The sequence below is a fragment of the Chenopodium album genome, chromosome 5, assembly GCF_948465745.1.
Source record: "Chenopodium album chromosome 5, dcCheAlbu1.1, whole genome shotgun sequence".
NCBI classification, from domain to species: domain Eukaryota; kingdom Viridiplantae; phylum Streptophyta; class Magnoliopsida; order Caryophyllales; family Amaranthaceae; genus Chenopodium; species Chenopodium album.
The window spans coordinates 12,275,309-12,299,037 of NC_137838.1; the positions used below are offsets into that span (position 1 = coordinate 12,275,309).

Here is a 23,729-nt window from a genome sequence, read left to right on the forward strand (position 1 = left end):
TAAAAAATAAATCAGCAACTACAAATCTACAATAATATGTAGACAAGGAGCAAATGGGTTCCTTTGAATAAAACAATCTGCAAGAAAAAATTCAATTGGTTTGTATAATCTTCTATTCTAGAATGCTAAACAACCATTTCTCTCCTAGAAATTGGTCCACCGGCATAGCGAGAACTGTTTAACTGATTTTCTATTCATAAGAATCTCTCTTTTCACCTTCCAAAATAATATATGAACAAACAAAAGAAAGTTTGCTATCTCTGATTTTACTCAATCTAAATAAAAAAGAGTTACAATCTTTCTAAGGTTCTTTGCTTCTTGACATGTTTCCATGAGTAATTTGCTGTCATGGAATGCAAAACAAATAACCTGCTGAACTTGTGAAATGATGTCCATGTTGCATAACCTACAATTTTATAAAAGTTATTCCAAATTACACAATCATGGTTCATTGGTTCTACCTTCATCATAATATGAAAATTGGAAACATAACAATATGACATATAATTTTAAAGGACAAAATTGTTTAACTAGTAAATTTGTTTCTATTAAGGAATATTTCTCCCCCTAGTTGACGATATAGTAAAAACACATGGATATAATGTTGACAATAATGTCAAATGTTAACACATTTGTGAAAAGATTTGCACTAGTTTAATCAACATCAATCTAAAGGACTTTAATGTGAATTGTCAAGTATATGAGAGATCTTTATACCTGCTGGCTTCTAACAAAGGTAAGTGATCATTGTATGGCTTCTCAATGACATTCTTTACCTGTAAAAGGATAGGCTTCAGCGACACTAAATAGGGTGAATGAAAAATCCAACGAAATTAGAAGCAGAAAAAAAAATTCCAATTACATTTTGTATACAATACAGCAAAAGCCAAATCATGCAAAACAAAGATGTACTCAATGATAAGTAGTTGTCTTTCAAAAAGAAAGATAAGTAGTTGAGTTTTAAACAAAATTATCTTTTTATCAAAACAACCTTTGCAACATTTGTGAAATAGCTGTCACTGAAATCCTAAAATCACTCATAATGGAGGGTCTCTATCACATCATTCATGAGTTGTGACATGCAAACCTACACAATTAGATAGGAATGGGAGGAAGGAATTAAGAAGAAATGGGAAGAGATGAGAGAATTTGTATGACAAGGAAGAGTGGAAGTTCATAGACGAATTCCAAGACACTTGCAAGAAGTACATTAGCTTTTCCATACTAAGGCCCTATTCACTTCACCTTATAAAAATTAATTTCAGTTCACAAAAATAATTTCAGTTCAGTAAATATAATTTCAGTTCAATAAAAATAAGTTCAGTTCAGTAATAATTTCAATTCAGTAAAAATCAGTACCTTTAAGAAGAAAATATAACAGAGAATCAGTAAAAATAATTTCAGTTTAGCAAAAATAATTTAAGTTGAGAACAAATAATTTAAGTTCAGCAAAAATAATTTCAATTCAATAAAAATAATTTTAGTTTAGCAAAAATAAGGTGATTTAAACGGGGCCTAAGTCCACTACAACTTAGTTATCAAATTATAGGAAACTTTAACTACGTTTTACACAGTGGATGTAAACCATACAAATACTTGCCAAAAGAAAAATAATTTAGAAAGAAAGGACCGAGAAAGAAAGATTGCTACCAATAATAACATTCCCAAAATGTTGAAGGTGACATTTTCACGTACATTAAAAGTTACATACATGTAATGTATCTTTTTTAAATTAATAATTAGTCTATTTATAATTAAAAATACATTTATTAGCATCCAACAACAAAATCTACCCACAAATAATGTCACATAAAACACCTCCCTCATTTCCCTGTTGCCCCCCTTCCATCCACACACACACACACACAAAATAGGGACAACAACAAACAAAAGGAGGTAATAACATGTTATGCATCGACAATCCCTGTTGCAAAGAATTAAATTCTTACTTTAGCCAACAACTCCTGGCTTTCTGGAGGCTGCTTTGCCAAACTTTGAGGTAGAATTACAGTAAGCAGTTCTGGTGTCTCGGCTCTTAGGGCACCTCTAATGACAGCTGCATTAGTGCCTGAGGCACCAGAAGTATATATGTGGTTTTTCTGCATAAACAGAATTTGCTCATGATTGAGTGAAAAGAACTATGAGCAGCCAAATAAAATGCAGAAATTAAGTAGACATACTGTGATAACCATAGCATAGCTAAGTATCTCAATTAGCTCTTGATGCATAAAGCCCATATTTCTGGTTCCAAAAAATCCAATTGATCTTGGCCCTTGCTGCTGAATAGCTAACAGCTCCTGCAAAATATTTGGCAAAGATGAATTTCTCAAAACAACCAATCACTAATATAGGCATCAGTGTATAACACAAGGGGAATGCCATTCAAGAGAAGTTATGGGATGTTATTAGAATGGTTCTAATAACAAGCTCAAATGCTTTAGCAGGGATCAACCAAAAGAAGATTGCAATAAAAGAATTGGACCTGTATATAATCAACATCGCGAGCAGGTTTGAACTCAGACATCATTACTGTGCTTGACCCCTCCACAATAGACTGTGCTTGCGTTGGTATTTTAGTGCCAGACTCTTCATCAGAACCAAACATGTCAATGACGTTTTCAATTCCAGTCCTTCCTTTGTCCATGTTCTCCGGATTCCTCATATTTGCACCAATCTACTATACCATAAAAAACAGTCCCTGGTAGTAAATCATTAGTGAAAACCAAATGTCCACAATTTAAGATGATAAATGATCTCAAGCTGACATGAACTTGACTGACAAGGATTAAGACATATGTGTCTCCAACTCTCCATTAATTTACTTAAAGCATGAGTGCATGACATACAAGTCATGTTCCACAAAATGAGTAATTTTAAGTAATACAATCATGCATGTGACCAAGTGCTAGACTTGTCTATTATAAAAAGGTCCCAAATGAAATGTCAAGTGTCTATCCAAGTTCAATTATCGAGAATCCAACATGGGTATTTGAGGTGTAATGAAGAGTTTAGAGTAACATAACAAAAAAAAAAACCTCTATAAAACCGTGCATATATATGGAATTCCAGAAATACAAGATCTTTCATTAAAACAATGCCTAATATAAGGTGATATTTTATTTAAACATAGATCATTAAGTCATGATCAATGGCTAAAGACAAGAGAAGCCATAGAGAATTGCATTACTATCTCTAGTCAGTTATCTTTTATGTGTTTGATAACTCTTTAATTATTTCTGAAATACAAAGTGACAATGTTATGGAGTCCTCACAGAAAAAGTTATAAATGTATAGAAAGTCACCAAAGAAAATGTCCCAACCTTAAAGATTTTAAAACTAACAAATTCACTAGATGCAGTAATTCTTTTGGCTATCGCAACTACGACCTCATACTCTCATAGACTCATATAGATATCACCACTCAAAGCTACCATCTGAGATCCATACCCAATAGAGGAGATGTTGCTTAAAAGCCATCATGTAGGCAACCAAATTGACCAACAATTGTCATCTAAGCAAAGAACATGGTCCATAATATTTGGTTTTTTTTTTTTTTTTTTTTTTGGGGGGGGGGGGGGGGGGGCAACTTAAATTTGCACTGAGCATACATTGCATTCCACAGTTCAAAACTAAGGCAGAAAAATACAAAGAGTTATTGGTTATGCATTTACTGCATCCAAAGAAGTATGCAGGAAATTTCTGATTATCAAATGGAAGAAGAATAAGAAATTTGTATAATATAAGCACCATTAATGCTTGAGCAACACAAATTAACATCCAATCTTTATTTAACACAGTACAAAAATATAAATAAATATATTGTAATGAGTAGGATTAGAAGTTAGATTCATCAAATAACCTACGAACAGCATAAAAAGATAGCTCTAAAGACCCTGGATACCATAAAAGACCATAAACCCAAAAACATTAGCTGGGTACATGAAACAGCACAAATGTAAATGTGTAGGTTTTTTTTTTAGTATATGTATTTTGAACGAAAGCATGTGTGATAAGCTTCACCTGCAATAATTCTACTCTATTACTTCACCTCAAATTCAGCCAAACTAATACAGAGTTGCATTAAAAAAAACCACTTGAACATCAATATGATCTCATTACTCGTCAGGCATTACTCTCAACAATTCTATCTTCCCCTTTTTCATTTACAATTTTTCAGATTCTTCCACCAAAGTAGTATTTGATGAAAGTAAACAAGGACTCGAACTTGTTTAATATTTTACCAAAATAACAAATTTTGGAAAGCTATTTCCCACAATGACTAATCCACAAATTTCATTCTCAAATACAACCGTAACAAACCCACATATTCCTAATGAGTCATCAACTTGCCATGACTCACCCCCTGCACTGCTTATTTTTATTTTAACAATAATTTCAATTTTCAAGAGTTTCCGGTAGTCTTTGACGGTATTTTACTTCCATACCTCCAACTAACGACAATGAAATCGAAGACTAAAGCTCTATAGATATTTGGCAATATTCCACCTCCTTGATGCGAGAATATTGGAGAAATAAATGCCACAAATGACTTTCCAATTTTTCATTCTAGTTAATCCTACGGTTATCATTGAAATAAAAAGGTTTAAGGGAGGTTTTTGACAACTTCGGTGCAATCCGGATGTCAAGATCTAGTACATTTCCAGTTGATGGCTTCAATTAATATGACTTCATTTCTAATTAAACAATAAAACCAGCATTACAGATCCAACTTGATAATCACTCAATTCATTAACTCCGGCATATTCAAGATCTGCGCCTCCATCTACTAATCATGAAGGTCCTTAGCATTTGAGTAATTCAAAATATTCCTCTCTGTAAAAACACCCATGAAACCAGTCCAACCAAGAGAAGGTGGAGCCTTGGTGGTGGTTATGATGGTGCGTCAAAGCAGCAGAGTGCAAGAGGGGAGATGACTTGAAGGTAATGAAACTAATGACATAATTAATGATGGTCTTCTTTTTTACAAAATTTAAAATATGATAGGCCCTTGTTTAGGTAATATTGAGATTTTAAATTGCAAGTTATCCAAACTTTACTAATTTGGTAAAAGTCCCGGTAGTCGGTTACTAAAATATCCATCCGCCATCAGACATACTTGATCCATCCTTCACAGTAAGAGAAGGGTGAAACACTGAAACATCATAAAAAGCACACCCAAACTAAATTACTTAACTAAGCACACACGATCAAAATGGACCTTTGATCCCAAAAGCACTGGTAATGATCAACCTCACTGAATTTCCCTCACTGAATTTCATGAATGCGGCCATGTGGGTTGATTTTCTAGCTACATATCAGAAAATTGAACACGAGTGAAAGAATTCGACACAAACAAATCCGTTAACTCCCACATTAATGAACTACATGATGCCAAGTGCATACATAACTACATAAATTACCACACATCCATAAAACAACACTAGTGGACGAAGATCAAACTGATACAAGAGATCTATTCAGAATAGTCACTCACAAATTGTAGTTTAGCACAGCAGCATTACCCAAATGCTAGACAGATTAAAATTTAGCTTATATAATTCAACAAAAAGCAAGCATTGTCCATAATTTTATTATACAAACAAACATTTATACACTCCATCAAGCCCACTATTTTTAAAAAAAAAAAGTTTTTTTTTTTAGTTAATTTTCAGAAACAACAAAACCTAGTTTAAATCCAATAAAATCCATGTCTCTTATCCAAATACACAGCAAAATAAATTATTTTTTTTTAAAAAAAAAAAAACCCAATTCCCAATTCCTAAATTCCCATTACCCCTTTTCAAGGAAAATTTCAGAAACCAAACAAACAAAACCCATAATTCTAATTAACATCTTAAGCAATAAAAACTGGAGAAAACTAAGAGAAAAAGAAATTACCCCAAAACTGAAAGAAGATCTCTTTGGCACAAACCATTTTCGGTGAAATGAAGAAGAAGATGAGGAAGATGATGGAGAAGTAGAACAGAGGCTCCAATTAGAGCTTGAAGAAGGTTTTAAGGGTGGTGAAGATGGTGACAGAGACAACAACAGCCGCAATGAGGTGGTGGTTGACATGTTTTCCGAGTGTTTTTTGGGGGTTTATTTATTTTAATAACACAATTTTTCTCAAATTCTGAAAAAAATAAAAATTGTGAATTTGATTTTCTTGGGTTTTTGGATACTTTTAATGATGCCAAATTCCAACCCCACTAAATTTTTTGTGTGTGAGTGTGTGTTGTATGATGAGGAAAGAAAGATGGCGAATCAAGAAACGAGAAAGATAAATATGCTCCTATGATAAACCCAAAAAGGTGGAAGAAAAGGTGAAATAAGGGTATCTTGGTATCTTTGAAATACTATATTATTTTTTGTTGAATTTCTTTATTGTTCTTACCTCGATGAGCGTCAAATTCTTAAATTAATTCTTCCAATATAGTATGGTGTAACTAATTTCCTCAAAAAAATAAAAATAAAAATGGTGTAACTAAAAAAGTATCACAATTTTTTTTTTATTTAAGTTAAAAGTTTCTTCCCTTTTTATGTCAAATTGTCAAGATAGGTAATTGTAATATGTTGAAATAGGAAAAATTACGGAATTGATGAGATTCAAATATGTTAAAATACAAAAAATTACGGAATTTTAAGGTGATAAGAATCAAACAAATGCAATTTTATGACTATATCACTACTCTTTAGTTTCTAGCTCTTCCTGCATTAATATAACAGAATTACGGAGTATTATTTTATAGCAAAGTGTGATTTTTCCTTGTTATGAAGTTACTAACTTTCAAGGTTAGCTTCTTCTTTGAAGTTTGAACTAGAGGTTCATTAATTTAGTTTGATCATTTTCAGAATTTGTTAATTTGATATACTAGGATTATACGTATGTTATACTCAGCTTAGGACATGATCCTTTTCAATGAAAATAATTCATGATGAAGAAAGACATCATCCAATTATTAGAGCATCCTTATTCATGAACAAAAAAAAAAAAAATTATTCATATTACTATTCACAAAAAATAAATACTTTCTCTCTCATATATATAAATCAAACAAATAATTCCCAACATTCTCCTCTTAACAATGAACCAAAAAACAATATTGTCCATGTTACTATTCACCTACCCCATTTTCAATTTATCTTTTCCTAAAAATTAAAATACAATATTTATCATTAAATTAATCAATGAAAGTAAGTTTTGTCAGACAAATAATTTTCACAAATGGTTTGGTTTTCCAAACCATTCACATTTGTTCATGCCACTATTCATCATTCCATAATTTTTTTTATATTATTTTATTTCAATAGTAACACAAACAATTTTATTTGTTCATTGTTAAAGATGCTCTTAGTATAATTTTTTTTTTAAAACAATTAGTTTTACTAAATTAGTATATTTGTGGATTTTGTTACGCCTAGTGCATTTGACTTGAATTTGACAAATTTATTGCTTCAAATGAATCATGAATTGCACAGTAAAAAAAATTATTTACACCTCTTTAGCTCTTTCCATGAATGGATCATTTAAATTTTGTGCTTTTATAGAAGTGCTAGCATCGTTTTGGAGAGTGAAGTCAATTTTCTTTAGCGCATGGTTTCTTTAGTTTATTTTTTGATAGATTTCCTTCATATTTTGGATATAGTAAGAAATCCTAAGCTAAGAAATGCTACCAAGCATGGCTTCATTTATACGTTAACATGTTATTTATATCCCTTCATAATTTGTAGCAAGATTCTACCCCTTGAGAAATGAGGAGTGGAGGGATGGCTAGTCCGGTAGTCCCTCAATCTCCCCCCTTTGTGACTGAGGTTTGATTTCACATCCCCTCTCCTGTGATAGGCGGGGGATTCTCCCGTTTTTATTTTACCATCAACAACTTGACTTTCCCTTTTGGCGATGCATAACTCTAACCATTAACTTATATATTAATAATTATTAAATAAAATTATAAAAATATGATATTATGATAATATACATTGTGACGAATCTAACAAGATCTCATTCGACTCTATTTTGCCTTTCCGTGAAGAGTGACAAATGTCATAACGATAAATATATACTAAAGCATAGTGTAGACACCCATTTGTGTCTCCCCAAAACCAAACCCAGTGATGAGTACCTTTCACGTCGAATCATGATCGAATGAAACGAAAGTGTGGAAAGGTCTAATGTTGCGGAAAGTTTTTATTTCTTTTCTCTTCTCTCTGTTTTTGAAAACTTTATTTTAAGAAAACAGTCAATCCAGTTTGGTTGGTCCATGATATGGGTCCAATAATGGTGTAGTTGGATGGGGTTTGCAAAGACCTTTCCAACGATATATTATAAGCCCAATTCCGATGAATATTGAGGAAATTATGGTCAATTTACTAAACTGGGCCCGGTTTGAGCTTTATGTGCGGCCCAATGATCTAGGGGAGGGCCTAATATGATTTATCATTCCTAATGCAATTAAGAATGGTTTTAGTCTTCTAGAATCTTCTAGAAGGTTCTTTTCATTCCTAATTCAATTAGCATTGATAAGTTGAATTTGTTGACTTTTCAGAGTTTTAATCAAAATCAAATAGCATTTTCGAAGAAATTATATTATTTTATCCTCTAGTACGGGAAATTTATCAGATTTTTGAAAACGCGTTGAAATCAAGCTTGGCGTCCAACCCCAGGCCTTGGCGCCTGGAACCAGGCTTGGCGCCAGGCGCTAGCCATTGGCGCCTGGCGCCAGCTAGCCAGGGTTGGCGCCAGCTCTGTTTCCTGAGCGTCAGACTCTGTTTTGTTAAATTATCTTTTTTGGCTGATTTTCTCTATAAATATCGTATCAAAAACTCCGTTTTCATTCACCAATTTTCACCAATTCTCTTCATTCGCAAGCTTTCATCAACAATCATTAATCTTTAGCATTCTCTAATTCATTCATCTCCTAAAACATTCAATTCTTTCTTACTTTGTTTTCATAAAAAATTCCGCATTCACAAGATCAAGAAACACCTAGCCATATTCGAATTTGCCTTCGCCCTAGACGTGAAAGGTTTTAATTTCTGAGGGTTTGGTCCCAAATCTCTCTTACAATTATTTAATTTAATTGCTTTGATTATTATTTTTCCTTGAAGTTACTAACGTGTGTATTTTGTTATTAGAAAGAGGTACGAGGCATTAAAGTAAGTACTTTAATGGTTTTGATTGATATTATGATGTAGAAATCATGTTATTATGATATTCCTAGTATCATGTCTAGGTTAATTTTTAATATTAAATATGATTGCTATGATGCCTTTTATTCTCTTCCTAATATTTATGATTGTTAGTATCATGTTAGGGTTAAAGATTTGATTTTCATTGCTTAGTGACATGCTAGGGTTTGTTATTAATCTTGTTAGTATCATGCCTAGGATCTTGCTTTTATTATGCTTTAATATTAACATGAACATGATTATGATTATAATTGTTATAATTTATGGTGATTATTATTATTATTATTATTATTATTATTATTATTATTTTGATAACGATTATAATTATTGTTATGGTTATTTATTATGTTGCTTGATACGTTATTGTTATTGCTTGATCACGCCTTTATGCATGTTAAAGGGAATTCGTACTTGTACTCGCGCTTAATAAGATAATTAATAATCTTGTTAGGTTAACTTTGATTATAATTCAAGTGATCGCCAATAATAGTTTATATGTGCATTAATATTTAACCAACATAGATAAACAGGTTTAGGGTAATCCTATTGATTGTATGTTAGTCAGAAAGCGCACATGAATACGAGCAGAATAAAGTAGAGGCCTATTATTAGGGCAGATTCAATCTCTTTTAGGTTGGATTTGTACCATCATCCCCGAACCCTTATTTGGTTCATAACCTTATGGAGTTGACGATCTCTTGGATCGTTAAGGGGTGTAACCTTCATCTTGTGAATGGTTTACAAGTTCCTTAAAAACTTGTTGGCGACTCTTTTGCTCTATCTTCTTCCCTTTTGGACGCCACCGTACTTTAGTGTATGATCACAGTGGGGTTCAAGCTAGTGGGATTTAAAAGCTTGAAATTATTCCCTACAGTTTTTGGCGACTCCACTGGGGAGGATTTCTATTTTAATTCCTGAATTTGTTTCGGCAATGATTTAGAATGAGTGGATGAGACTCGAAAAGTTCTAAGTATTTCATGTGCGTAATTTTGATTAACATTATTGTCATATGCATAAAAAGGATCTCATTGGAAAGACCATCCGTAATGAGTCAAAAGCATAGGATTTTACACGTAGGAAATTTGAGAAATATCTTTCACAACTAGGAATGAAATAATACCGCGCGAAACTGGAAGATTTTATCGAGCACAGAAAGCTGCTGAGGCATGTGGGAAGTAGCATCAGGGGCCAGAGCTTGGCGCCAGACTTTTAGCCGTAGCGCCAGACGCCAGCATTAGCGCCAGGCGCTACAGTTAAAATCTGGCGCCAGTCTCTGTTTGCTGGCGCCAATTTCCCCCAATACCGAGCCAGAAATATGCGTTCTAATTTCGACCGGTTTTTCGTATTATTTGCTCGATCCTACTTCCTGATTGAATTTTTCTCACTTTTCTGAAACCCATATGTGTTTAACATATGGACATAACCCTCTGGGAATTCATGCTCCCGATTGAACGCTCCGTGCAACAAAGGGTACATCCGAGATGTTGAATTCACCAAACCATGGAAGCGAGTTTTTTCTAAAACTCGCGGTGTCCCATCCACTCGCGCCAACCCTTCACGGTTAGGCTTCCGCGCGGTGCATCCGGACAATTAACCATGGACCCTCTTTGACTAAACCATATCCCGAACTTTAGAGAACTAGAGCCATGGTTAGGTTGCGAACGCATTGCATCATATTGTGCCTACTTGACTAATTGTGCATTGTTTGTTGTGCATATATATTCTATGTTTCTCTTAACCGTTTGTTGACCTGTGTTGAGATTAAATAAATTAATGACTTAAAGAACTTTGCCTAATTAATTAATTAATTAATTATTTAATTTGAGTCAATAAAGTCTAATATTTTAATCGGAATTGACCTAGTACGACTTTAGGCATACCCCAGTTGACTAATAACACCGAAAACAGTCCCAGACCGAAGCTCCAATATTGGCGCCAAGGTCTGAGCTGTAGCGCCACACTATGGAGTATAGCGCCTGACGATAGCTATGTCGCCTGGCGCCAAGCTCCACAGTGTGACGCCAGTCCTGTCGCTTGGCCGACAGTTCGGATTATTGGTCGAGTCATCACCTAGGGTCTAATTAATCAGTCCTCTGTTTAATTCGGTTAATTTTCGCTGTTAATAACACTTTGTCGAGTCATTAATCGAGTCTTAGTCACATAGTCTAGCCACATGGTCATGACACGAGTCTTAACGCACCATCTACACTCACTAGTCTTGGCACACACTTTGAGTACATCACCATGACCATGTCTTAGGTCCATGCATGAGTCGGTCTTTCCGTCATTTGAGTTGGGGGTACATTCTACTCCTAATTCTTCATATCCCTCCATCTAAATCTTCTTCACATTCTATTCCAATCTTTCTTCACTTCCTCCATCCATTGCATGTTGAATAAAGTTTGAGTCAAATAATTAACAATAAGTATCCCCAAATTCCTTTTCCACAGTACTTGGTCGAGGAGAGAAGGGCGATTAATCAAGGACAACCTCTTTATTCAAGTCTCACTTTTTGATAGACCGATTCGTCAAAAGAGGAAGGCTAAAAGGATAATGGCAACTCAAGAAGAAGTCAATGATCTTAAGAACCAACTGGCTACCGTGACTGAAACACTGAAGCTTCTCGCACTTAGGATCGATGATCCCGTGAAACAACAACAAATGGACCTCATGCAAGAGAGCCTAAGCAAGTTGTCCAGCGACTACAAGTTTCAAGAACTCACATCCCAAGGGGTCTCGGTGGATAAAGATTTTCTTCCGCAGAAGTTCAACGCCAACGACATCCCAAAATTCAGAGCAATTGACAACCCTTACTTCCACTTAAGAGCATTTGAAACAATAATGAGTATCAAGGGTATTGATAAGAATGTCTTCCCTTCTCTTTTCTCACTATCTCTCGAGACCGTTTGCCAACAATGGTTCTTTTCTCTCGAGAAAGAAAAGACCTCTACCTGGGAGTCTATAGAAAACGCTTTCGTTGATAGGTACAAATGCAACATTCAAGTCGAGACTGACCATAGAGAACTTGAAATCCTCAAACAAAAAGAGAATGAAAGCTTCACTTCTTTCTTTAACAAGTGGAGAGAAACCTCAGATAAAATGATTGAGGTACCAAGTGAAAAAGAGTCTGTGAGACTGTTTATCAAGAATCTCCAAGAAAAATATTCCAAACATCTTAAATATCAAAATAACCTCCATACCTTTAAGGCTGTTTATGATATTGGGATCAATATCGAAGATGACCTCGCAAAGCAAAAAGCTACTAACAATAACAACCACGGTGGCTGGAAAGGAAAGAAGAGCGACAATCCTTCTTCTTCCGAAAACGCCCACTCTAGTAATAATGTTAGTACCTTTGACCATAATGATGTCTTAGCCATGGACAATCAAGGATCTAAAAGGAAACCCAGGCGAGAGTTCACATCCATTGGAATGACCTACGATGCTGCTTTCGATCGTCTCTATGATCGAGGATTAATCAAGCCTATTGGCCCTACCGAGGATCCAACATCAGAAAATCGATCTTCGAGATGGAATCCAAACTCCTATTGCAAGTACCATCGAGGGCGCGGTCATACTACTGATGAATGCTACAGGTTTCAAAATCTCATTCAAGATCTCATAGAAGCAAACAAGATCTCATTGCCTCTAGCTAGCGAGAAGACTGGATGATGTCGGAGCAAACAACACAAGACAGAGGCGAGCTTCAACGACAAGATTTCGTGACCTCTTTTTCTATTTCTTTTTCATTTTTTTCCTTTCCCCAATAAGTCTAGCATAGACACCTTTTTATTCTCCTTAGATTTATTTTGTTGGATCATTATATATTTTCCCTTTAATAAAATGAGCACTTATTTCCTTGCATATGATCATTTCATTACATTGAAAAAAAAAAAAAAAAAAAAAAATCCATGTCGAGTTAAGCTCAAGGTATACCAATGATGTGAGGCACCCCTTGTAGCCACATCATATCTCCTTTCACCTTTCAAATTTACAATCCGTTCCTCATAAACCACTTTGAGCTTCGTCTAACGATAGACCTTTCTTTTTTCAACCTACATCTACCTAACCTTGGGATGGGATGGTGTGTAACTTATGTAATTCTAAAAAGGCTTGAGTAATTCAAAAGATAGCAAAAATAGCAAAAAAATAAATAAAAGTGTACAAGAGGGTAAGTGTTCCAATGTCTTTGATGTGAAAATATCTTTGATAAGAACACGTCTCAGATTGCGTCTCTTATCGAGTGCTCGGTACCGTGCCTGAGAAACATGAATGCCAAGTGAGTGATAGACCGCATGATCGGGATTGCCCACACTTATTAAAATAAAATAAATGCTAAAGCAAAGAGAGCTAAAAAAGAGTATAAACTCAAGCATAAAAATACAAAGATTTAAAAGCAAGGTTGCACACCTTGGGGGCTTATCTAGGGTTTGAGCCTTTTATCCCTTTCTTCTTCAACCTTTAGCCTAACCACGTTACAACCCTTAAAAAGACCTTTTTGAGGTATACACACTTGTGCGAGGTTCGGCTAGAGCTACGTTCGGCCTGATTCCTAACGGATACGTAGGCAACTTCACATCGAGGTGCGACCGTAATAAACATGCATTCATATTCACATTCACATACTTACACCATGATAATATCAAGGGATCTCCAATGCTCATCCCTATTCATTTAGAGCTAGACTTGGGGGCTTGATCCCTACATTATTAGCTTACCTAGCCTAAGAGTCACCACCATTTGACTCTTTTCAATAATATATTTTTTTCACACACTTAGCCCTTGCGGCCTAACTTTAGTGTCACTTTCACACACTGCACAGATACATGACCAAATATACTTCCCTTAGGAACCCTTTGTCATGAAATCTTAATACAACGCTGAAGCATGCCTTGTCATATCAACATCACTCATCATTGCATCACAAAGTATGAAGTGCTTAGCCTCCGTGCCTAAGTTACCCAAATACTTTCATCATGGAGTCAACCATTGAGATAGCCTAGGATGGATTAATCCTTGCACCTTGAGAGATAGTATCAAATGACATTTGACTAAGCTCATTCTACATGCATCTTCAAAACTTCGATTCTTTTTTCGCGTCTTTCTTTTTCGGGAGAAAGTCGGTACCCTCCACAGAAATGACGGAAATTTTTTGCAAATTTTTTGTTTTTTTGCATTTTCGAGTCGCACGCTCACATTACAATGCACACACGGGTCACGAGTCACACGTGTCATTTCACTTTGAGTCGAGTCAACCTCGAGTCAGTCAATCACATCGAGTCAAGTTTATACCTTGAGTTGTGTCAAGTAAACGAGTCAAGCAATGTTAAGCCTTAGGTCAACCCTAAGATAATTAAAAAGATTGGCAAAGTTCTATAGTCAAATAAATACAGGTGCAGCAGAATAGGGAAGACCCTACTCCAATTCTTGGCGCCAGAGATATCTCAGCAGCAATAGAGCTCGAAGCCTCTCAGAAAGGTGATTTCGGCATCATGCAGCAATTTCGGGTTCCTTGGTACGCCAGTTAGCCCCTATAAGCAATTTGACATGATTAAGTAGTCAGTTTGATTACAACCACAATAAGTGGTCGACCTGATGAAAGATCGCCTCACTTAGCTTAAGCGCCTAAACACTGGCTCATTACAATCGGTTCAAAAGAAAGCACTTAAACGACAATATTTCCAAATATGGATTGTCGCGCATTCTTATTAAAACGACAAATTTTTCCAAAAATTGGATTGTCATCCCCAACTGACAGTATTTCCAAAAACGGATTGTCGTGCATCTTCTTCAACGACAATTTTTCCAAGATTGGATTGTCATCTCTGGCAAAGTTTCCAAGCGTGGATTGTCGTGCTCCTTCTTTGTTGGCAAGTTTTTCCAAGTTCGGATTGTCATACATTCGTCGGCTCGTTGGCAAGTTTTCCGAGATTGGATTGTCATGCACCCAGTTCCCTACGGCAAATTTCCCAAAGGATTGTTTAAGGACTCTATTCATTATAAATTTCGGCAAAGTTCCTCAACGTGGATTGTCATTCATTTCAGTAAGTGGCAAATTTTCCCGAAGTGGATTGTCGGTCGACTCTTTTTTGCAAATGTTCCAAGACGCGAATTGTCAATAGTGGCAAACTGGCAATATTTTCCCAAAAGGATTGTCGCATAGCGTTGGAAAATTTCCAAGGTGGATTGCTTTCAAGAGTTATATTCCAAGATGTGGATTGTCGATCGTAGCAAAATTCTTATGAAAGATTGTTACGAAGCATTGGCAACTTTTCCAAAAATTGGATTTTTGGCAATTTTTCCGAGGTACGGATTGTCGCTTCATCGTGGCAACATTTCCAAGGATGGATTGTTACGTGGCATTGACAACTTTCCCTAAATCGGATTGTCATACATCATACAAGAGTTGTGTTGGCAACTATTCCCAAAGAAAAGAGGATTGTCATCACAGCAAAAGCACCGACATACTGGTTCACAAGCAGCAAAGCGCCGACGTACTGGCATAGCAAATATTAAAAAGCAGTGATCTTTTCGAAGACTATCACAGCAGGAAAAAGAAGCTCTTTGTTCAGAACGTCAAAGCAACAAGGCAGCATTCCCTAGCTTGCGGAGAGTTGTCACGAACAACTGGAGATTGTTTTAAGAGAAATAATCTTCGATGGTATTCCCTAGGATGTGGAATATTATCAATGCGGATGGAGATTGTTTCAAGAGAAATAATCTTCGATGGTATTCCCTAGCATGCGGAATATTATCAATGCGGGTGAGGATTGTTTCAAGAGAAATAATCTTCGATAGTGTTCCCTTGGACGTGGAGTACTATCATTGCGAGGAGGATCGTTTCAGGCGAAAAAATCTTCTAGTTTGGAAGCAGTTACGGGCATAGCGGTTTTCAAGCGGGATGGCATTCTCTAGCTTGTAGAGGTCATCAAAACAACAAGGATACAACAACAATGGGTTACTTTCAGAAACGTGTGCTCGACGGTGCAAGATACGCGTTTCTTAACTCTTTTATCTGGTTAACTAACGTTAGTTTGCAAGTATCGGCGTTACAAGAGTGGTTTAGGATTGCAGAACGTTCTGAATCACTCTCCGTCCTTATCGCTACTTTGACTTTTGTTTTCGAAACTTGCGTTTCTCCAAACTCAGTCAAAGTGGGGGCTTCTGTAGACACCCATTTGTGTCTCCCCAAAACCAAACCCAGTGATGAGTACCTTTCACGTCGAATCATGATCGAATGAAACGAAAGTGTGGAAAGGTCTAGTGTTGCGAAAAGTTTTTATTTCTTTTCTCTTCTCTCTGTTTTTGAAAACTTTAATTTAAGAAAACAGTCAATCCAGTTTGGTTGGTCCATGATATGGGTCCAATAATGGTGTAGTTGGATGGGGTTTGCAAAGACCTTTCCAACGATATATTATAAGCCCAATTCCGATGAATATTGAGGAAATTATGGCCAATTTACTAAACTGGGCCCGGTTTGAGCTTTATGTGCGGCCCAATGATCTAGGGGAGGGCCTAATATGATTTATCATTCCTAATGAAATTAAGAATGGTTTTAGTCTTCTAGAATCTTCTAGAAGGTTCTTTTCATTCCTAATTCAATTAGCATTGATAAGTTGACTTTGTTGACTTTTCAGAGTTTTAATCAAAATCAAATAGCATTTTCGAAGAAATTATATTATTTTATCCTCCAGTACGGGAAATTTATCAGATTTTCGAAAACGCGTTGAAATCAAGCTTGGCGTCCAACCCCAGGCCTTGGCGCCTGGAACCAGGCTTGGCGCCAGGCGCTAGCCATTGGTGCCTGGCGCCAGCTAGCCAAGGTTGGCGCCAGCTCTGTTTCCTGATTTTACTCCGATTCTACTCCTGCAAAAAACCTGTTTTTTCGAAACTCATAACTTTTGATTTCGGAGTCGGAATTAGGCTTATAATATGTCATTAGAAAGCTCTTAAAGTCTACTTTCTAGTAGAATTGGTTTCGTACCTATATCATTTGTATAATTTATGTTATAGACTAAAGAGTGTAAGGGTGTCATAGTTGAACCTATCTTTAGTCAATGACTTACATATTAATTATTCAATCTAAATCATAATAAAGCTTATGAAACATCAATTTAAATAACTTTTAAGATTCTATCCAACCATTTAAATTTTATGGGCATAAGAATGTATTCATGAGTCTCATGCACTCAACTTTGGACATATAAAAAATACTTTTATAACATGAGTTTGTTGTAGTTGTCATTCTTTAGCTATCTCGTTAAATGAACTAACTTGACACTTAGTTTTCTTTCATTATTGGGTTTTTTTTTTTAAAAAAAAAAAATTATTATATTTTTTTTATTATTATGCATGGGTCTAGGGAAAACAACTTTACGAGTCATCAACGTTATTTTTTTTCATAATTTAACAACAACTGTCGTGTACTTTCATGGTTAAGAATGTGTACCAATAATCCGACTTTATAGTTTATAGTGTATTGTTTAAGTTATGCGCGTGCGAAATTACTTGAAAAACTATTTAATGTTTGTATGTCAATATTATGTTATTAACAATATATATTATTATCATTCTCATTGCTATAAAATTATGTATGTAGTCATTTGTTACATTTTGAAGCCCAATTTTACATTTTGGTAGAATCGTACGATTCTACGATTCGATTCTACCCCACTCACCAATTCAAAGTAGAATCCGATTCTAATAACTTTGAGCGGCAGTAGATGTTTTTTTGGTGGTTTGACAAGCTGGTGTTGGGGTCGAGTTAGCCGGAAACAAGGAGAGTGAGGGACGGGTTAGCCGGAATCGGGAAGGGATGGTGGCCAAAATTGGGTAACGGCTGGTGGTTGGGGCTGCCGGAATTTGGGTTTGGGGTATTTTAATTTTTTTTTTCTAGTTTTTAAATTATTATTTTTTTTTTACCAATTATAGGCTAACACGTGTTTGGTAACTTGTAATAGCAAGTTAGATGACCGGTTGAGACTATTTAAAGCGGAAGAGGTATAAAGGTTGGATTATTTAAAAATAATCAAAAGGTGGGATTATTTAAAAATAGTCGAAACGTGGGATTATTTTGGGCGGATGAGGCAAAAGTCGGATTATTCCGGGCAATTTTTCCTATTTTTAAATAGTGTAACTATGTGAGATTTTAGAAGGGAAATCAAAATGAAAATAAGGGAGAGTATATTGTCACGAGTCGTTTCCATTATCAAATATGGGCGTCAAATGGGTCACTAGGCAACAAGGCACGATCGTGGCTCAGCCGCTCAGGGCTTGCCTGTAGTGCTTGATAGCACTTCCCTGTATAAAGATCTATTTTATATTTTTCCTTGAATCTTTAGTGAATACCTATAGATAGTAACGGATTAACCTAATAATGGATAATTTGTGGGGCAGCACCCTTAGATAGGTGTAACAGCGCAGCACAGAAGCCCAATTACACACAACCTAATTAAAAAAAGCCCTAAAACTAAAAAACACTAAAGCTGCAATACACCCACCCACACCCAATAAATGTAACGTCACCTTCAAACTCAAAACTCTTCTTTTTTTATATGACTTTCTCTCTCCTCCTTTTCACTTTCTCTCTCCTCTATTTCATTTTCTCTCACTAAAAAACTGCAAAAACATCAATGGACATTAGAGAAGAGATGCAAAGTCAAAAGGATCCTTCCTAAAAAAGGCAAATTTATTTAATAACTATTTCACCAAATGCCACTGAGTACTTAAAAAATTCACCAAATGCAATCAAGGTTTTCAAAATCCACTAAATGGTATCGAGCTTTTAAAAAATTCACCAAATGTCATTAATGACTAACGGCCGTTAACTCCGTTAGTCATTAAGATTAAATCTTGATGTGTGTCATCATATGATTGGTTCATTTTAATTATTTTTTTAAATTAATAAAAAAAATATTTTTTTTCTTCATTTTCGTGGCAAAAATTGCTCGGGTATAGTTTTGGGGGTCATTTTGACTCTTTATTGATACAAATTAAGCTCGGAATTAACAAATAAATAACGTAAATGCTCCATTTTGTGTGTTGAAAAATATTTTGATTAGCGTGTCATTATTTTTTAACCATCAAAATTGATCGGGTAAGGTTTTGGAGGTCATTTTGACCCTTTATGGGTACAAATTAAGCTCAGAATTGACAAAAAAAAATAATGTAAATGCTCCGTTTTGTGTGTTGAAAAATATTTCGATTAGCGTGTCGTTATTTTTTAAGCATCAAAATTGATCGGGTAAGGTTTTAGGGGTCATTTTGATCCTTTATGAGAAAAAATTAAGCTCGGAATTGACTAAAAAATAACATATATGCTCTGTTTTGTATGTCAATATCGTAATTTTTTTTTCGGAGAAAAATGCGAAACGGGATATTTACGTTTTTTTTTGCCAATTTCGAGTTTAATTTGTATCCATAAAGGGTCGAAATGGCCCAAAACCTTATCCGAACAATATTCGTCACGAAAACCGAAAAAAAGTATTATTTTTATTCATTAAAATAAATAATTATTGTGTATTAATTTTAAAAAGTAATGCCATTTGGTGAACTAATTTTCCAAAATAATGGCATTTGGTGAAATAAGAATTGCATTAATGGAAAACTAACGTCCATATGCTATTAGTGGCACGAGTTGTCATTGTATTGTTTGTTAGTGACATTTGATGAATTTTGAAAACTTTGATGGCATTTGGTGAATTTTGTAAGTACTCAGTGACATTTGGAGAAATAACCGTTTATTTAAATTTCACTTAATTTTGTTTGAATTTATGTGATTATCACTTAATTTTGTTTGAATATTGTTTGATACTCTATTGTTCGAAATTTTTTATTGGAATTGTCAAAAAAATTAGTGAAATCAAACGGATACCTTATGTTCATATTTTGAGATGCATATGTTCATATTTTGAATTCTTATGTTCATATTTTGAATCCTTTTGTAAACTTTCTGAAATGCTTATGTTCACTTTCTAAATCCATATGTTCATATTTTTTTATGTATATGTTCCCTTCTGAAATGCTTAATTATGTTTATACGCATTCAAAAATAAACCAATGCATATGTTCATATTTTTAATACTTATGATGCATATGTTTCATAATCATATTGTTTTTTATTTCTTCAATTTTTTATGTTCATAGTTAAATGTCTTATATTCATAATAATATTTTATATGTTCATAATGTAAATATTCATAGTAAATATTTGTTGTTCATAAATATTCTCATTAAGTCATTTTATGCATATGTTCTTTTTCTTAAATGCATATGTTCATATTTTTTATGCGTATGTTCACCTTTTAAATGGTTATATTCACTTTAAGGAAACCAATGCTTATGTTCATATTTTGAATTGTTATGTAAACTTTCTGAAATGCATATGTTCATATGTTTTATGCCTATGTTCACTTTCTTAAAAGCTAGTGTTCACATTTAAGGGAACTTATGCATATGTTCATATTTTGCATGATTATGTTAATTGACAAAAAAAAATGCAAAAAATCAGATGAAATTCATACACAAATAAAATTGATCGAAGCTAAAGAAATTCAATTCATATGAATACAAAAAATCAGATAAACAACCAATTCCATATTGCAAGGAACAGATTCAATCGTTAAATAGAAAAATAGAGAAAAATAGAGAAAAAAAAAAAAAAAAGAGGAAAAAGGAGTTAAAGAAGGAAGGTGAAAAAACAGAGTATAAATTGTGAATTCAAAGATTCATATAAACCTTAATCAATCGAAATTCACACAAAAAGTCATACTTAATAGCTACTTTCATGTTGTATGAAACAAATTCAATAAAAAAAAAGTGTAAAAAAGGGGGAGAATTAAAAAAACAGAGGAGAGAGAAAATAAAAAACGAAGGAGAAAAATAGAGGAGAAAAAAGCTAATGTTCACTTTCTAAAAAGCTAATGTTCATATTGTGTTGTTGTTACACCTAAGAATATGCGTTTGTGGGGTTTAAACAAAGTATGTCCAAGTGGGTTTGAAGTATGGGGGCCCACTGTATATTGGGCCAAAGAATATCATGGAAGTGTTAGTTTTCCAAGATGAGATCCCAAAGCAGTTTGAAGTTCGAAACACGGGAAGAGATCTAGAATATTTCATACTTCACCAAGAGGTTCTTTTGAGGATTATTCTAAAAAGGATGACTCTAGAATATTCAAAGATGATCATAGTAAAATGTTTCTAGGGTGTTCTGTGTATGTACATATGTGTTGTTATGTTCTAAAATGTTTTATGAGTGTCTTGTACATTCTAAACATAGCAATGTGTAGAAACCTCTTTGTATGTAATTTCCTTTAAAGGTGAGAACATTGTAAGAAGGTAGTCTAGAACCCTCCATTTGAGGAGGCTAGAAATCATCTAGATATAGGTTGGACGCCTAAATAAGCTATTCCATTTATTTGTAATGTAAGACAACACTTTCAAACACTTGTATTCTCTCTTCAAAGCAATCTTTGAAAACAAATATGAGCATATTTAGTATAGCAAAATCAAGGGGAATCTTGAGTAGAGTGTAACTGGTGTTATTCTAGTGGACTGTGTACGAGGGGCTTAGGAAAATATGACAGCACTTAACAATGTGCTACCCTATCATATGTATATAATAATAGGCTTAGGTTACATTTTAGAAACACATGCAAGTGCGAAAAAATACATCTAAATTTAGACCATTATACTATTTTTTGAAAGAAATTCCTAAAATGGTAACTTGTTAAGTACAACAATTTTAAAAATAGAAATAAAAAATTATATATTTTTTACGACACTTTCCACTTTTACTTATTTATTATTTTTTTTCTTTCACAATAAAGCGTAAAATTTAAAAATTTATTTTCTTAATTATTTGGAAAAATTAGAAAATAACACCACATAATTTGCAAAATTTTGATTATAACACCTACTTTTCTAAAAGTTTTATTACAACACCACATAAAATATTAAATTTTGATATCACCACCAAAACTGTTACTCCGTTAATGGAACTGTTACTAGGGACTTTTGTAACGACTAATTTTTGGAAACCCTTTTAAAAGTCTTTGATTCTCATCCTTAATGTTCACTCTTGTCAGGGTCGTCCCAATAAATATGGAGGCCCTGTGCAATTTAGAAAAATATAGGCCCTTTAATTTATTTATATTCTATATTAAAGATACACAATATACAAACTTAGACCCATGTCGTGTAATCACTTTGGTAATCTTAAATAATTACAATTAGTTGTTTGATAAGGAGTATGGGAAAAAAAGCCAAGAACACAAAATTTTTTTAGTTAATTAAATGTATTGATGACCTTTTATTATAAAAAAATAAATAAAAAAAAATAATTATATAAATCGTCATAGGATTCGAACACTAGACCAAGAAACATATAGTATAGTTGTATTTCCACTATGCCAAATTCTATGCAATTTAATATATTTGCAACAAAATAGTCAAGGGGCCCATCAGATTTTGTGCCCTGAGCAACAACTCACCCTGCACACCATAAGGGTCAGCCATGACTCTTGTAATTGTGAAACAATTAAACTCATAGATTTGGGGGAAATTGCGGATACCGAAGTTGAAACCTAACCTAATTCAACGATTCAACATCCATTTAAGGGTGGAGAAAGCTGAAATAAGGTAAGATTTGGCGAATTTTTAAAATTAGGGTTCACCCAAATTCTTGAATCAGGGGTTTTCCAATTTCGGTTCCAATCTTTAATTCGATTTGTTTTGTTGTTCAATTAGATTAGAATATAGGGTATGACGTTTATTTTGCTTTCCAAATTATTGCAGGTCATGTCTTTCATAAGCCCATATCCTTCAAAAGAGAAGATGTGTCAATGTGGTGTGCCATTTGCAAAGCTGGCCAGTTAGATAAGGGAGAATCTTGGGAGAAAATTCTTGACGTGCAAGTTCTTTGATCCTGTGATTGAAAGTAGGGGGTGTAAGACATTTGAGTGGGTTGATCAACCTGATGGGACAACATGGCAAACAAAGGTTAATAACCTGTTGGGATAAAAGTTATTAAAGGGTGAAGTAAGTGACTATAAAAGGGAAGTTGAGGACCTTAATGGTCAAATGAGGTGTTTGTTGAATGAGGTTGATAATTTGAAGATGAAATGCAAGGCTCTCAAATTTGACAGAAAGAGGATGAGCAGAGATGTTAAAGGCAAGGGAGGCATAACTCAACACTTTGTAATTTGGTTTGTTGTTGTCCTTGTTATTAGTATATTTGTTTGAGTTTTGGGGCTGTTAGTGATGGATAAGTAGGTGGTTTGCAAGTTATTTTGTACTTTGTGACGGTTAGGTTGCTACTCTAATTGTGTTAAATGCAATGAACATGGATGCAATACTTTTAATGTTAATGAAATTAAGTGGATAGAGTATGATGCACATTTGTTGTTACTTGTTTGTCACTTATTTGCAATAATATGACTATTTTTAACTATATGAGCAAAATAAATACATAAAAACATGTGCCTTTTCTACTGCAAAATTAGTAATTTGAACATAGGAACATAAGTCTGAAACTTTGAATA

General features: G+C 34.3%; 1 protein-coding gene across 1 annotated transcript; it reads right to left on the reverse strand.

Annotated features, from left to right (window-relative positions):
• On the reverse strand, window positions 1–6,301 carry LOC145631920 (uncharacterized). Its single transcript, XM_081684149.1, has 6 exons — window positions 5,899–6,301; window positions 2,483–2,674; window positions 2,181–2,297; window positions 1,950–2,099; window positions 718–776; window positions 1–406 (listed from the first exon to the last, which is right to left on the reverse strand). Exons 1-6 carry the CDS (start codon window positions 6,073–6,075, stop codon window positions 271–273), a joined length of 831 nt encoding a protein of 276 aa, XP_081540275.1. The 5' UTR covers window positions 6,076–6,301; the 3' UTR covers window positions 1–270.
• Between the last annotated feature and the right edge of the window lie 17,428 nt (window positions 6,302–23,729).